This window comes from Mobula hypostoma, chromosome 31 (assembly GCF_963921235.1).
Source record: "Mobula hypostoma chromosome 31, sMobHyp1.1, whole genome shotgun sequence".
NCBI classification, from domain to species: domain Eukaryota; kingdom Metazoa; phylum Chordata; class Chondrichthyes; order Myliobatiformes; family Myliobatidae; genus Mobula; species Mobula hypostoma.
In genome coordinates this window covers 6,386,394-6,400,397 of record NC_086127.1, presented here as the reverse complement: position 1 = coordinate 6,400,397, position 14,004 = coordinate 6,386,394, and the positions used below count along the sequence as shown (strand labels likewise).

The window sequence follows — 14,004 nt, the reverse complement described above, 5'->3', positions numbered from 1 at the left end:
GCACTGACTGCTGACTCCCTTTACTTTTCCCAGTGGTCACGGAAACCTGCACCGTGTGTGTGTGATCAGGTCAGTGAGCGTCCCACATCTGGTGTTCTCAGCTTCCCGGATGATGCCGAGTATCTCCATTTCCTTGACCTGGTCTGTCAGGAGCTGCGGCTGGGTGCACCTCTTGCCATTGTAGTCATCAGGAAGACCGTGTGGTTCCCTGACCCTTACCCTGTGCAGGAGGAGCACTCCACTGCCCTGACGACCACTTTGCCTCCACCACATCAGGTACTGAGGGTCAGCGGCAAAAATAAAACCTGACCTGTCCCTCCACACTGATGCTGATCTAAAGATCTGCCCTCACTCCCAACACCTGGGCCACTCACTCAGCCCCTCATGGCACTACACTGGCCCACTTCACTGTGGCTGCTCCGCCTGACCCTTACCTCTCCTCACTGCTGCCATCGGAAAGGAGGTACCAGAGTGTAGGTCACACACCACCAGGTTCAGGAACAGGTATTACCCTCCAACCGTCAGAGTCCCGAACCAGTGTGGATAACTTCACTCACCTCAACACTGAACTGATTCCACAACGAATGGACTCATATTCAAGGACTCTTCACAACTCGTGTCTCAGTATTATTTATTTACATTGTTTATTTGCAGATTGTCATTTTCAATTCATTGTCTGTATGTAGTTTTTCATTAATTCTATTGTAGTTTGCTGTTTTACTCTGAATTGCATCAAGAAAATGAATCTCAGGGTTGTATACGGTGACATATACCTACTTTGAGAATAAATTTACTTTGAACGTTGAACTTTTATGCCTTTTGTTGTGGCAACTGAGTCAACCAGAAGCAGCTTTTTATTAATCTGCTCCCCTCGTCTGGTCTGGCTGCTGGGGAGGGAGTGAACGGGATTCCACTCGACGTGTTGGGGGAGCGGGTGGGGGCGATTTCCCACACTGTCCAGACAAACCGATTTGTATGTTTGTGAGGAAGAGGGTTCCCCTGGTGTGGGGGAAATGATTCCTGTGGGTGGGGGTGAGGGGGGATGGTTATTTTAGACGAATGGGAATTGTCTGATTTGGAAGGAATGGAGTTTTCCTGGTGTTTACGGAATGTAGTTCTTGGTGTGAAGGAGAAGGGAATCTCCTGGTGGTAAGTGATGGATTCTGTAGGTGATGAGGGGAGGGGTCCTCTGCTGTCCTGATCCCCACACAGTGTGGTCTAACTGTGTCTCTTCACCATTGACACCCCTGTCCACAGGTGCGTCAGATGCTGATCGAACAGCTCCCCTGCAAGCACGTCCTGTCCAACAGTAAACACGACAATGAGGGAGGGAAGTGAGGAGGAAGGTGTCAGATTGTGGTCTTCCAGCGTATCACAGGATGATGGACGGTGGTGATGTGTGTGACGGGTGGACTGGGGCACGAGGAAATCTAAATGTTGGTAAAATATCTGCATTAGCATGTATCTGGTTGTTCTTCTGTCATCTCTGTAGCTTATTAACAAACAAGTTACGCTTCTGTTAGTTACCGATTTGAATTATTTCTCAATTCAATGCAATAATGGCTTTAATCCAAGTAATGAAAGACACATTAGTGTTCCTGTAATGTGGCTCCGATTATTTCTGTATTTCTTATGCATCCAATGATATTGTGTTACTGGAGGATGTACCACTGTTTTACTTCTACACTGATCAGTTATTAAAATTAATACAATAAAGATACAACATTCATGCCCATGTTGCCAGATAACTTGCTGATAAAGGAGACCAACCTGCACAGATTACAGTGATGGTAATGGTGATAGTGAGGGTAGTCTGAGGTTACCAGAAGCCGTACATGCAGAATTAGGCCATTTGACCCATCCGTTCTGCTCTCCCATTGTATCATGTCTGATTTATTATCCCTCTCATCCCCATTCTCCTGCTTTCTCTCCGTAACCTTACTAATCAAGAACCTATCAACCTCCACATTAAATAAACCAATTGACTTGTCCTCCACAGGCGTCTGTAGCAATGAATTCCCCAGATTCACCACCCTCTGGATAAACAAAATCCTCCTCGTATCTGTCGCAAAGAGACATCTGTCTGTTCTGAGGTTGTGGCCTCTGGTCCTAGACCCCCACACCCCCACACCGCTATAAGAAACATCCTCTCCATGTCCACTCGATCGAGGTCTTTCAATATTCAATTGGTTTTGATTAGATCCCCCCTCATTCTTCTAAACTCCAGCCAGTGAGAGACCAGAGCCATTAAACGCTGCTGATACGGTATTCCTTTCAGTCCCAAGATTATCTATATCCCAGTGTGTCCTCTGATGGACATCTATATTTTCCACAACTCCACCAATTTTTACATCACATACAAAAATACAAAAATATAGAATATAGAACAGTACAGCAAAGTACAGCCACTTCGTCTCTTCATTTGCCAACCCTTTAACTTACTCCAGGATCAATCTAACCCTTCCCTCCTACAAGTCCTGCGCTGTTCTATCACCCATGTGTCTATCTGAGAGTTTCTTAAATGTCCCTAATGTATTTGCCTCTGCCACCACCCCTGGCAGGGTGTTCCATGCACCGACCACTCTGTGTGTAAAGAAAAACTTACCTTTCCCCCTTATACTTCCCTCCAATCAACTTAAAATTATGCCCCCATGTATTGTCCATTTCCGCCCTTGGAAAAGTGTCTTTGGCTATCCACTCGATCTGTGCCTCATCTTCTCATCTTATTCACTTTAGCAATTCACCTCTCGTCCGCCTTCGCTCCAGAGAGAAAAGCCCTAGCTCACTCAAACTTTCCTCAGAAGAAATGCTTTCTAATCCAGGAAGCATCCTCGTAAATCTCTGAAATCTGTCTAAAGTTTCCCCATCCTTTCTATTGTAATGCCCTGGTCCACATCCTTACTGTTATGCTGGAGGTATTTCACTCAGCAGCTCTGTAAGAGCTGTTGTTCTGCTCTCAGCCTGTTTGGGTTATTGTTGAAGATGAGGGGTGAGGTGGAATTTGTGCCATCCAATCAGCAGGAGGTTTTCTTGGTGAGGGACAATAAGGTTGGTCTTGGGCTTTTGTTCGAGAGGAGATGAAGAGAGAAGATGCTGTGGAGAACCGGTTATAGCATACAATCTGTGAGAGACCTGTTTGTTTGAACATAGAAATTTACAGCATATTACAGGCCCTTCGGCCCATAATGTTGTGCCAACCATGTAACCTACTGCAGAGACTGCCTAGGATTTCCCTCGCGCATAGCCCTCTATTTTTCTAAGCTCCATGTACCTATCTGAGAGGCTCTTAAAAGACCCTATTGTACCCACCTCCACCACTGTCGCCGGCAGCCCATTCCACGCACTCACCAGTCTCTATGTGGAAAAACTTAACCCTGACATCCCCTCGGTACCTACTTGCAAGCACCTTAAAACTACACCCCCTCAGATGAGCCATTTCAGCCCTGGGAAAAAGCCTCTGGCTATCCTCACGACCAATTCTCCTCATCATCTTATACAGCTCTACCTGCTCACTTCTCATCCTCTGTCGCTCCAAGGAGAAAAGGCCAAGTACACTCAACCTATTCTCATAAGGTACGCCCTCCAATCCTTGTAAACCTCCTCTGTACTCTCTCTGTATCGAGCGAGATGGATTGGAGTGATGTTGGGAAGGTGGTGTGAGCTTCCTCGTGAACCGAGGACCCAGAGCGTGAGTGACAGAGAAGTTCGTGATGAGCTCCAACTTGTGCACATTGGACTGTTTAATTAGAATGGCCCTTTTCTTTTTGTTGTTCTTCACTAACCCTTCAGTTAAGATTAATGAGTATAATTCTTTTAATCGTATGCAGTGTGGTCTGTTATCTTGTGGCATTAATTTGTAACAGGGTAGGCAATGACACAGCATCCACACATACCGAGGTTTGGGGTGGGATCAAACACGCCGCAATCTCATGGGTTTGGTGGGCCGGAGGTTGTCTTCCCTGGACTTCTGCAGCCAAGGATACCGGGGTGTTTCATTGTGGGGTATCGTCCGGGATCAGTTTCATTGGATGCTGTGTGATTGCCCCGAGCATTGATCCAGTGGGTTGTGTGTTTGTCTGTGTGAAGCTACAGTCCGGTAAAGTGATTATGATACGTGGTTATGGATGCTGCAGGGATGGAGACGAGGTTTGATAAAATGGCGGGAAAACACATTGTTCTAATCCAGATCAGCACTGACGTAACGGCAGTTCAATTGCCTGGTACTATTGGGGTCCCGGGGGAGGGGGCCATAGGCTGTCCCTTCTTCCCAGGAGGAGGGGAGTGAAGGTAAGTGTGCGGAATCAGACTTTGTTCTAGTCCAGACCAGCACTGACATTGCGGCAGTAGAATTCGGAGAAGGAAGTCTGAGAATCGGAGTGGGAGTGCGGAGGAAGCCACTTTTGAATTTTTCGGGTTTATTTCATCGGCGTTCAGAGAGGCGGGACTGCGCAGGCGTGTGACATCGGGCAGTGAAGCACGGAAGATTTAAAAGGAACAGAGCCTTATACAGTGGGCAGCGTAGTTTGTGTGCGGCAGAGTGAGCTGGGAGCAGAGTGAAGGTTTAAGGGCTTCGGCTCAACGGGCTTAGGCGGAAATGGGCGAGGCGAGGAAGGATTGGTATTCATTTTTTGTTGTTATTTGAGGAGGGGGGAAGTATGAGTGTGAGGGCAGCTTGTTGTTCTTGGTGCCGGATGTGGGAGGTCCTGGAGTCTCCAAGCCTCCCGGACGTCCACCTCTGCACCAGGTGCGCCAAGATGCAGCTCCTAATGGACCGCGTTCGGGACCTGGAGCAGCAGCTCGATGACCTTCGTCTGGTCAGGGAGAGTGAGGAGTTGATAGAGAGGAGTTACAGGCAGGTGGTCATACCGGGGCCACGGGAGGCAGACAAGTGGGTCACGGTTAGGAGGGGGAAGAGGAAGAGTCAGGTAATAGAGAGTACTCTGGTGACTGTGCCCCTTAACAATAGGTACTCCTGTTTGAGTACTATTGGGGGGGGGGCAGCTTACCTGGGGGAAGCGACAGTGGCCGTGCCTCCGGCACAGAGTCCAGCCCTGTAGCTCAGAAGGGTAGGGAAAGGAAGAGGACAGCAGTACTAATAGGGGACTCGATAGTAAGGGGGTCAGATAGGCAATTCTATGGACGAAGTGAGGAGATCCGGATGGTAGTTTGCCTCCCTAGTGCCAGGGTCCGGGATATTTCTGATCATATCCAAGATATACTGAAGTGGGAGGGAGAGGAGTCAGAGGTATATCGGTACCAATGACATAGGTAGGAAAAGTGAAGAGGTCCTGAAAGGAGAATATAGGGAGTTAGGAAGGGAGTTGAGAAAAAGGACCGCAAAGGTAGTAATCTCGGGATTACTGCCTGTGCTATGCGACAGTGAGAGTGGGAATGCAATGAGGTGGAGGATAAATGTGTGGCTGAGGGATTGGAGCAGGGGGCAGGGATTCAAGTTTTTGGATCATTTGGGGCAGGTGTGACCTGTACAAAAAGGACGGGTTACGCTTGAATCCTCGGGGGACCAATATCCTGGCAGGGAGATTTGCAAGGGCTACTGAGGTGACTTTAAACTAGAATGATTGGGGGGTGGGAATCAAATTAAAGAGACTAGGAGAGAGGAGGTTAGTTCGCAAATAGAGAAAGCTGGTAGACAGTGTGTGAGAGAGGATAGGAAGGAGACAGAGACCAGGAGCACTCAGACCAAAGATGTAGGGGACAAGGAAGAAAAAGATAACAAAGTTGTTTGCTCCATTAAATAGAGAGTAAGAGGTGGAGAGTTTTTTAAATGCATCTATTTTAATGCTAGGAGCATTGTAAGAAAGGGGGATGAGCTTAGAGCATGGATTGATACCTGGAAATATGATGATGTAGCTAATAGTGAAACGTAGTTGCAGGAGGGGTGTGATTGGCAACTAAATATTCCAGGATTTCGTTGCTTCAGGTGTGATAGAATAGGAGGGGCAAGAGGAGGAGGTGTTGCATTGCTTGTCAGAGAAAATATAACAGCAGTCCTCTGGCAAGATAGATTAGTGGACTCGTCCAGGGAGGCTATTTGGGTGGAATTGAGGAATGGGAAAGGAGTAGTGACACTTAAAGGGGTGTATTATAGACCACCTAATGGAGACCGAGATCTGCAGGAGCAAATTTGTAAGGAGGTAGCAGATATTTGTAGTAAGCACAAGGTTGTGATTGTGGGAGATTTTAATTTTCCACACATAGACTGGGAAGCCCATTCTGTAAAAGGGCTGGATGGTTTGGAGTTTGTCAAATGTGTGCAAGATAGTTTTTTGCAGCAATACATAGAGGTTCCAACTAGAGAAGGGGCAGTGTTGGATCTCCTGTTAGGGAATGAGATAGGTCAGGTGACGGAGGTATGTGTTGGGGAGCACTTTGGGTCCAGTGATCACAATACCATTAGTTTCAATATAATTATGGAGAAGGATAGGACTGGACCCAGAGTTGAGATTTTTGATTGGAGAAAGGCTAACTTTGAGGAGATGCAAAAGGATTTAGAAGGAGTGGATTGAGACAATTTGTTTTATGGGAAGGATGTAATAGAGAAATGGAGGTCATTAAAAGGTGAAATTTTGAGGTTACAGGATCTTTATGTTCCTGTTAGGTTGAAAGGAAAGGTTAAAAGTTTGAGAGAGCCATCGTTTTCAAGGGATATAGGAAACTTGGTTCGGAACAATAGAGGGATTTACAGTAAATATAGGCAGCTTGGTGTTAATGAGGTGCTCGAGGAATATAAAGAATGTAAAAAGAATCTTAAGAAAGAAATTAGAAAAGCTAAAAGAAGATAGGAGGCAGCTTTAGCAAGTAAGGTGAAAATAAATCCAAAGGGTTTCTACAGTTATATAAATAGCAAAAGGATAGTGAGGGATAAAATTGATCTCTTAGAGAATCAGAGTGGACGGCTATATGCGGAGCCAAAAGAGATGGAGCTTTTAAACAATTTCTTTTCTTCGGTATTCACTGAGGAGAAGGATATTGAATTGTGTAAGGTAAAGGAAACAAGGAGGGTAGTTATGGAAAGTATGACAATTAAAGAAGAGGAAGTACTGGCACTTTTAAGGAATATAAAAGTGGATAAGTCTCTGGGTCTGGACAAGATATTCCCGAGGAGCTTGAGGGAAGATAGTGTGGAAATAGCAGGAGCTCTGACAGAAATATTTCAAATGTCATTAGAAACGGGGATGGTGCCGGAGGATTGGCGTATTGCCCATGTGGTTCCATTGTTTAAAACGGGTTCTAAGAGTAAACCAAGCAATCATCGGCCTGTGAGTTTGACATCAGTGGTGGGTAAATTGATGGAAAGTATTCTTGTAGATGGTATATATAATTATCTGGATAGACAGGGTCTGATTAGGAACAGTCAACATGGATTTGTGAGTGGAAGGTCATGTTTGACAAATCTTATTGAATTTTTTGAAGAGGTTTCTTGGAAAGTTGACGAGGGTAAAGCGGTGGATGTTGTCTATATGAACTTCATTAAGGCCTTTGACAAGGTTCCACAGGGAAGGTTAGTTAGGAAGGTTCAATCGTTAGGCATTAATATCGAAGTAGTTAAATGGATTCAGCAGTGGCTGGATGGGAGATGCCAGAGAGTAGTGGTGGATAACTGTGTGTTAGATTGGAGAACGGTGTGTAGCCGTGTGCCTTAGGGATCTGTAGTGGGTCCAATGTTGTTTGTAACATATATTAATGATCTGGATGATGGGGTGGTAAATTGGATTAGTAAGTATGCAGTTGATACTAAGATAGATGGCGCTGAGGATAATGAAGTAGGTTTTCAAAGCTTACAGAGTGATTTAGACCAGTTAGAAGAGTGGGTTGAAAGATGGCAGATGGAGTTTAATGCTGAATGATGTGAGGTGCTACATTTTGGTGGGACTAATCAAAATAGGACATACATGATGAATGCTAGGGCATTGAATAATGCAGTAGAACAGAGGGATCTAGGAATAATGGTGCATAGTTCCCTGAAGGTGGAATCTCATGTGGATAGGGTGGTGAAGAAAGCTTTTGGTATGTTGGCCTTTATAAATCAGAGCATTGAGTATAGGGATGTCATGTTGAAATTGTATAAGGCATTGGTAAGGCCAAATTTGGAGTATTGTGTACAGTTCTGGTCACTAAATTATAGGAAAGATGTCGATAAAATTGAGAGAGTACAGAGGAGGTTTACTAAAATGTTGCCTGGGTTTCATCTCCTAAGTTACAGAGAAAGGTTGAACAAGTTAGGTCTTTATTCTTAGGAGCATAGAAGGTTGAGAGGGGACTTGATAGAGGTGTTTAAAATTATGAGGGGGATAGATAGAGTTGATGTGGATAGGCTTTTTCCATTGAGAGTGGGGGAGATTCAAAGAAGAAGACATGAGGTGAGAGTTAAAGGGCAAAAGTTTAGGGGTAACATGAGGGGGAACTTCTTTACTCAGAGAGTTGTGGCTGTGTGGAACGAGCTTCCAGCAGAAGTGGTTGAGGCAGGTTCGATGTTGTCGTTTAAAGTTAAATCGGATAGATATATGGACAGGAAAGGAATGGAGGGTTATGGGCTGAGGGTAGGTCGGTGGGACTAGGTGAGAGTAGGAGTTTGGCATGGACTAGAAGGGCCGACATGGCCTTTTTCCGTGCTGTAATTGTTATATATGGTTATAACTGCCTGGTACTATTGAGGCCCGGGAGAGGGGGAGCCGTAGGCTGTCCCTACTTCCTGGGAGGAGAGGAGTGAAGGTGAGTGTGCGGAATCAGACTTGTTCCAGTCCAGACCAGCACTGACGTAACGGCAGTATAACTGCCTGGTACTATTGAGGACCGGGGGAGGGGGGGCCATAGGCTGTCCCTACTTCCTGGGAGGTGGGGAGTGAAGGCGAGTGTGTGGAATCAGAAGCCAAGTTTTCCGTAGCTGGGGACAGAGACTTTGAAGACAAGTTTGTCTCGTTTCTGCGGAGCGAGGGGAAGGAGTGGTCTGATGTTGAAGGTCCAATGAGTTCTCTAGCGAGGGCTGAGCATTCTGAGTTGGTAGGGGCCCTCACCTCCCTGGCCAATAAATGACAAAATGCCCAGGTTCAAGGTGCCAGCTATCATCGGCTCAGCCTGTTCTGAGGAACGAACCCACCCCTAAAGGTGAAGAGGAGTATGAGAGGCAGTGCCCTGATGATGAAAAAGACAGCAACTGGTTGAAAGTTTGGTGGGGCCGGCTGTTGACGTAGTGAGATATGTGAAGACACAGAACCCCTTTGCGACCTCTGCGGCCGACATGCAAACACTGGAAAAGGTGTTTGGCACGATGGGGAGCACATTGGAGATCATGACGGGTTTCAGATCGTGTTTCAGGAGAAGGGGAGAAGCTTTCTGCCTTCATTTTTGGCTCAAGAGGCAGATAAATTGCCTGCGCTGTGGTGGGCCACTCAAACGGCTGAGGTGAGTCAGTTAAGAATGGACCAAGGTTGCCAGACCTGATTGCCTGGGGTCTCCGACTGTCTCGTAAGACCCGCCTCCCCTCCCTCCCTCGCTTGTCGAGCTGACCAGAGAAGTAAGAGAGGAGGAGAATATGATGGAGACGTGTGAGGCCTCTGTCGGCAGGGTACAATCCTCAGTCGTGGTCCCCTTGGCTGAGGTGATCACTGACAGCCCACCCTGGGGAGGTGGTGAAGGAGCTGGTGGCAGAGTTTAGGACTGAGATGTCCCGGTTGTTATCAGTGAGTACACCCCCCCCCCCCCACGTATGATAGAGCTGATAGGGAGACGGACCCCCGAAGAGGACAGACCACGCAGAGGGCTGCTAGTGGCCGGGGTCCCGCAAGAAGGGGAGCGGCTGGTATTGTCTGTTATAACTGTGGTGAAGAGGGACACTTCAGGCGGGAGTGTGAATGATGGGAAACCCCTCGGAGAGTGAGCTCCCGGGTACCTAAGCGGAGAGACCCAGTGAGGGAATGGCCTGGCATCTTGGGAACACGTTCCCAGCAATATATCTGGGAACCTCCCAAGGTAAAAAACCCTAATCCTGAAGGCTCAGTGGGGCCAATCTCCAGTGTATCGCTACGGACAGAGGGTATTTATGCTGGAGCCATACTTGACACCGGGTCTCAGGTTACTCTGCTGTAGCGTTCGTTTTACAACCGGTATTTGACACATTTACCATTGACACCACTCAGTGCACTAGAGATCTGGGGTCACAGTACGGATGACTATCTGTACGATGGCTACTTGTCATTGAAGCTGGAGTTTTCAGAGGCAGATGTGGGAGTAGCTGAGGTCCTTGATACATCAGTGCTGGTTTGTCCGGACCAGGTCGAGAGGAACGAAGCTTCAATTCTCGTGGGGACGAAAACTCCTTTTGTGAGGAGGCTGGTGGGAATCTGCAAGGAGAAAGTTGGAGAGAGCTTTCTGAAAACATTGTCCACTCACCCTGCGCTCCGAGCTGCTTTTGAGGAAGTACGTGGCCGCACTGGGCTGGATGATGAGCATAAACGAGGGCCTGTGTGGTTCACTCAGCCAAAACCATTCAGGTTACAGCCAGGGGAAGTAGCAACAGTGATGGGAAACAACAACTTTCCAGGAATGCCTGAGGCTAAGGCCTTCTTGGTAGATGCTCTGGAAGACCACGAAGAGGAGTCAGGCTTACCTGCTGGGGTACTGGTGAGGCCCAAAGTGCAGAAGCCCCAGGTTGTTCAGGTGAACAGGATGACAGTGAGTGTCTGGAACACTTCGGAGCGGGAGATCACCCTCAGGTGGGGGACGCCAATGGCGCACCTCTTCCCGGTGACGGTAATGTCTCATGTCCCTGTGAGACCAGCCGGGGAGAAACTCTCTCTGAAAAGAGGAAAGATGACTGCCGTGTCATTGAACTTTGGGGACTCCCGGGTATCCAGAGGTTGGAAGAGGAGGTCGATAGAGAAAATGTTGAAGCTGGAAGATGTCTTTTCCACTGATGAGTTTGATGTGGGTGATCTGGCTGTCCACCATTTTTCTGTTCTTCTGGAGGGTTGCTGTTTCACAGCATTCATTGACCACAAACCCCTCATGCACATGATGGCCAAAATATCAGATCCTTGGTAGGCAAGGCAGTAACACCAGCTGGCCGACAGATCAGAGTTCACAAGTGATATACAACATTTCAAGGGGAAAAGTAATGCCCTGGCTGTTTGCCTCCCATGGTCAGCTGGTGAGGCCATACACATAGGGATTGACACTCCTCCATCAGATTCCTTCTCCTTCAGACCCTTCACCTCTTCAACGTATCAGCTCCCAGCTTCTCTCTTCATTCCCCCTCACCTGGTCTCACCCATCACCTGCCTGTTTGTACTCCCTCCTCTCCCCCACTCACACACCCAACGTTATTCTGGCTTCCTCCCCCTTCCTTCCCAGTCCTGATGAAGGGTCTCAGGCCAAAACATTGACTGTTTATTCCCCTCCAATGATGCTGCTGCCTGACTGATGTGAGTGTGTGTGTGTGTGTGTCTGTCTCTGTGTTAGTTATTCCGAATTTCCAGAACCTTCATACTCTCTTGTCCATAACTCTGCTGCATCCTCCTGTCCTGTGTCTATCAGAATGGACACCGACTGAAAACAAAGGACTTTTCACTCTAAAGGGGCGGGTAAACTCCGTTCTTAGTTCACCGAAGCAAATTATTCTGCAACTCGAAACAAGGAGACAAAGAGAAGGATCAGTGGAATGAGGCTGAGAGATATTGGGGGGGGGGGGGAGGCTAAGTTCACATGAACATAATGGACAGAGATGTGAGAGAGGGACAATTCACAGGATAAATCCCCTCACACCGTCAATATGTCAGTATCGGACACCGGGCTGAGTTCACGGGAATATAATGGACAGAGAGGGTGAGAGAGGGACAGTTCACAGGATAAATCCCCCGACACCGGCAATGTGTCAGTGTCGGACACTGGGCTGAGTTCACGGGAATATAATGGACAAAGAGGGTGAGAGAGGGACAGTTCACAGGATAAATCCCCCCACACCGGCAATATGTCAGTATCGGACACCGGACTGAGTTCGGGGAAATACAATGGACAGAGAGGGTGAGAGGGGGACAGTTCACAGGATAAATCCCCCCACACCGGCAATGTGTCGGTGTGGGACAGCGGGCTGAGTTCACGGGAATATAATGGACAGAGAGGGTGAGAGATGGACAGTTCACAGGATAAATCCCCCCACACCGGCAATGTGTAAGTGTCGGACACCGGGCTGAGTTCACGGGAATATAATGGACAGAGAGGGTGAGAGAGGGACAGTTCACAGGATAAATCCCCCCACACCGGTAATGTGTCGGTGTCGGACACCGGGCTGAGGTCACAGGAATATAATAGACAGAGAGGATGAGAGAGGGACAGTTCACAGGATAAATTCCCCCACACCGGCAATATGTCAGTGTCGGACACCGGGCTGAGTTCACGGGAATATAATGGACAGAGAGGGTGAGAGAGGGACAGTTCACAGAATAAATCCCCCCACACCGGTAATGTGTCAGTGTCGGACACGGGGCTGAGTTCACGGGAATATAATGGACAGAGAGGATGAGAGAGGGACAGTTCACAGGATAAATCCCCCACACCGGCAATGTGTCGGTGTCGGACACCGGGCTGAGTTCACGAGAATATAATGGACAGAGAGGGTGAGAGAGGGACAGTTCACAGGATAAATCCCCCCACACCGGCAATGTGTCAGTGTCGGACACCGGGCTGAGTTCACGGGAATATAATGGACGGAGAGGGTGAGAGAGGGACAGTTCACAGGATAAATCCCCCAACACCGGCAATGTGTCGGTGTCGGACACCGGGCTGAGATCACGGGAATATAATGGACAGAGAGGGTGAGAGAGGGACAGTTCACAGGATAAATCCCACCACACCGGCAATGTGTCGATGTCGGACACCGGGCTGAGTTCACGGGAATATAATGGACAGAGAGGGTGAGAGAGGGACAGTTCAAAGGATAAATCCCCCCACACCGGCAAAGTGTCGGTGTGCGGACACCGGGCTGAGTTCACGGGAATATAATGGACAAAGAGGGTGAGAGAGGGACAGTTCAGAGGATAAATCCCCCCACACCGGCGATGTGTCCGTGTCGGACACCGGGCTGAGATCACGGGAAATATAATGGACAGAGAGGGTGAGAGGGGGACAGTTCACAGGATAAATCCCCCCCACACCGGCAATGTGTCAGTGTCGGACACCGGGCTGAGTTCACGGGAATATAATGTACAGAGAGGGTGAGAGAGGGACAGTTCACAGGATAAATCCCCCCACACTGGCAATGTGTCAGTGTCGGACACCGGGCTGAGTTCACGGGAATATAATGGACAAAGAGGGTGAGAGAGGCACAGTTCACAGGATAAATCCCCCCACACCGGCAATGTGTCGGTGTCGGACACCGGGCTGAGTTCACGGGAATATAATGGACAGAGAGGGTGAGAGAGGGACAGTTCACAGGATAAATCCACCCACACCGGCAATGTGTCGGTGTCGGACACCGGGCTGAGTTCACCGGAATATAATGGACCGAGAGGGTGAGAGAGGGACAGATCACGGGATAAATCCCCCCACACCGGCAATGTGTCGGTGTCGGACACCGGGCTGAGTTCACGGGAATATAATGGACAGAGAGGGTGAGAGAGGGACAGTTCACAGGATAAATCCCCCCACACCGGCAATGCGTCGGTGTCGGACACCGGGCTGAGTTCACGGGAATATAATGGACAGAGAGGGTGAGAGAGGGACAGTTCACAGGATAAATCCCCACACACCGGTAATGTGTCAGTGTCGGTGTCGGACACCGGGCTGAGTTCACGGGAATATAATGGACAGAGAGGGTGAGAGAGGGACAGTTCACAGGATAAATCCCCCCACACCGGCAATGTGTCGGTGTCGGACAGCGGGCTGAGTTCACGGGAATATAATGGACAGAGAGGGTGAGAGAGGGACAGTTCACAGGATAAATCCCCCCACACCGGCAATGTGTCGGTGTCGGACAGCGGGCTGAGTTCA

At 48.5% G+C, this 14,004-nt stretch overlaps 1 protein-coding gene across 1 annotated transcript in view; it reads left to right on the top strand.

The window, feature by feature from the left end:
• LOC134339945 (mucin-5AC-like) overlaps window positions 1–1,696 on the top strand; it is a 94,602-nt gene extending 92,906 nt beyond the window's left edge. The window contains exon 26 of the mRNA XM_063036746.1: window positions 1,258–1,696. Coding sequence (XP_062892816.1) covers window positions 1,258–1,338 — 81 coding nt within the window. The 3' untranslated portion in view covers window positions 1,339–1,696. The remainder of the gene's footprint in view (window positions 1–1,257) is intronic.
• The last annotated feature ends 12,308 nt before the right edge of the window (window positions 1,697–14,004 follow it).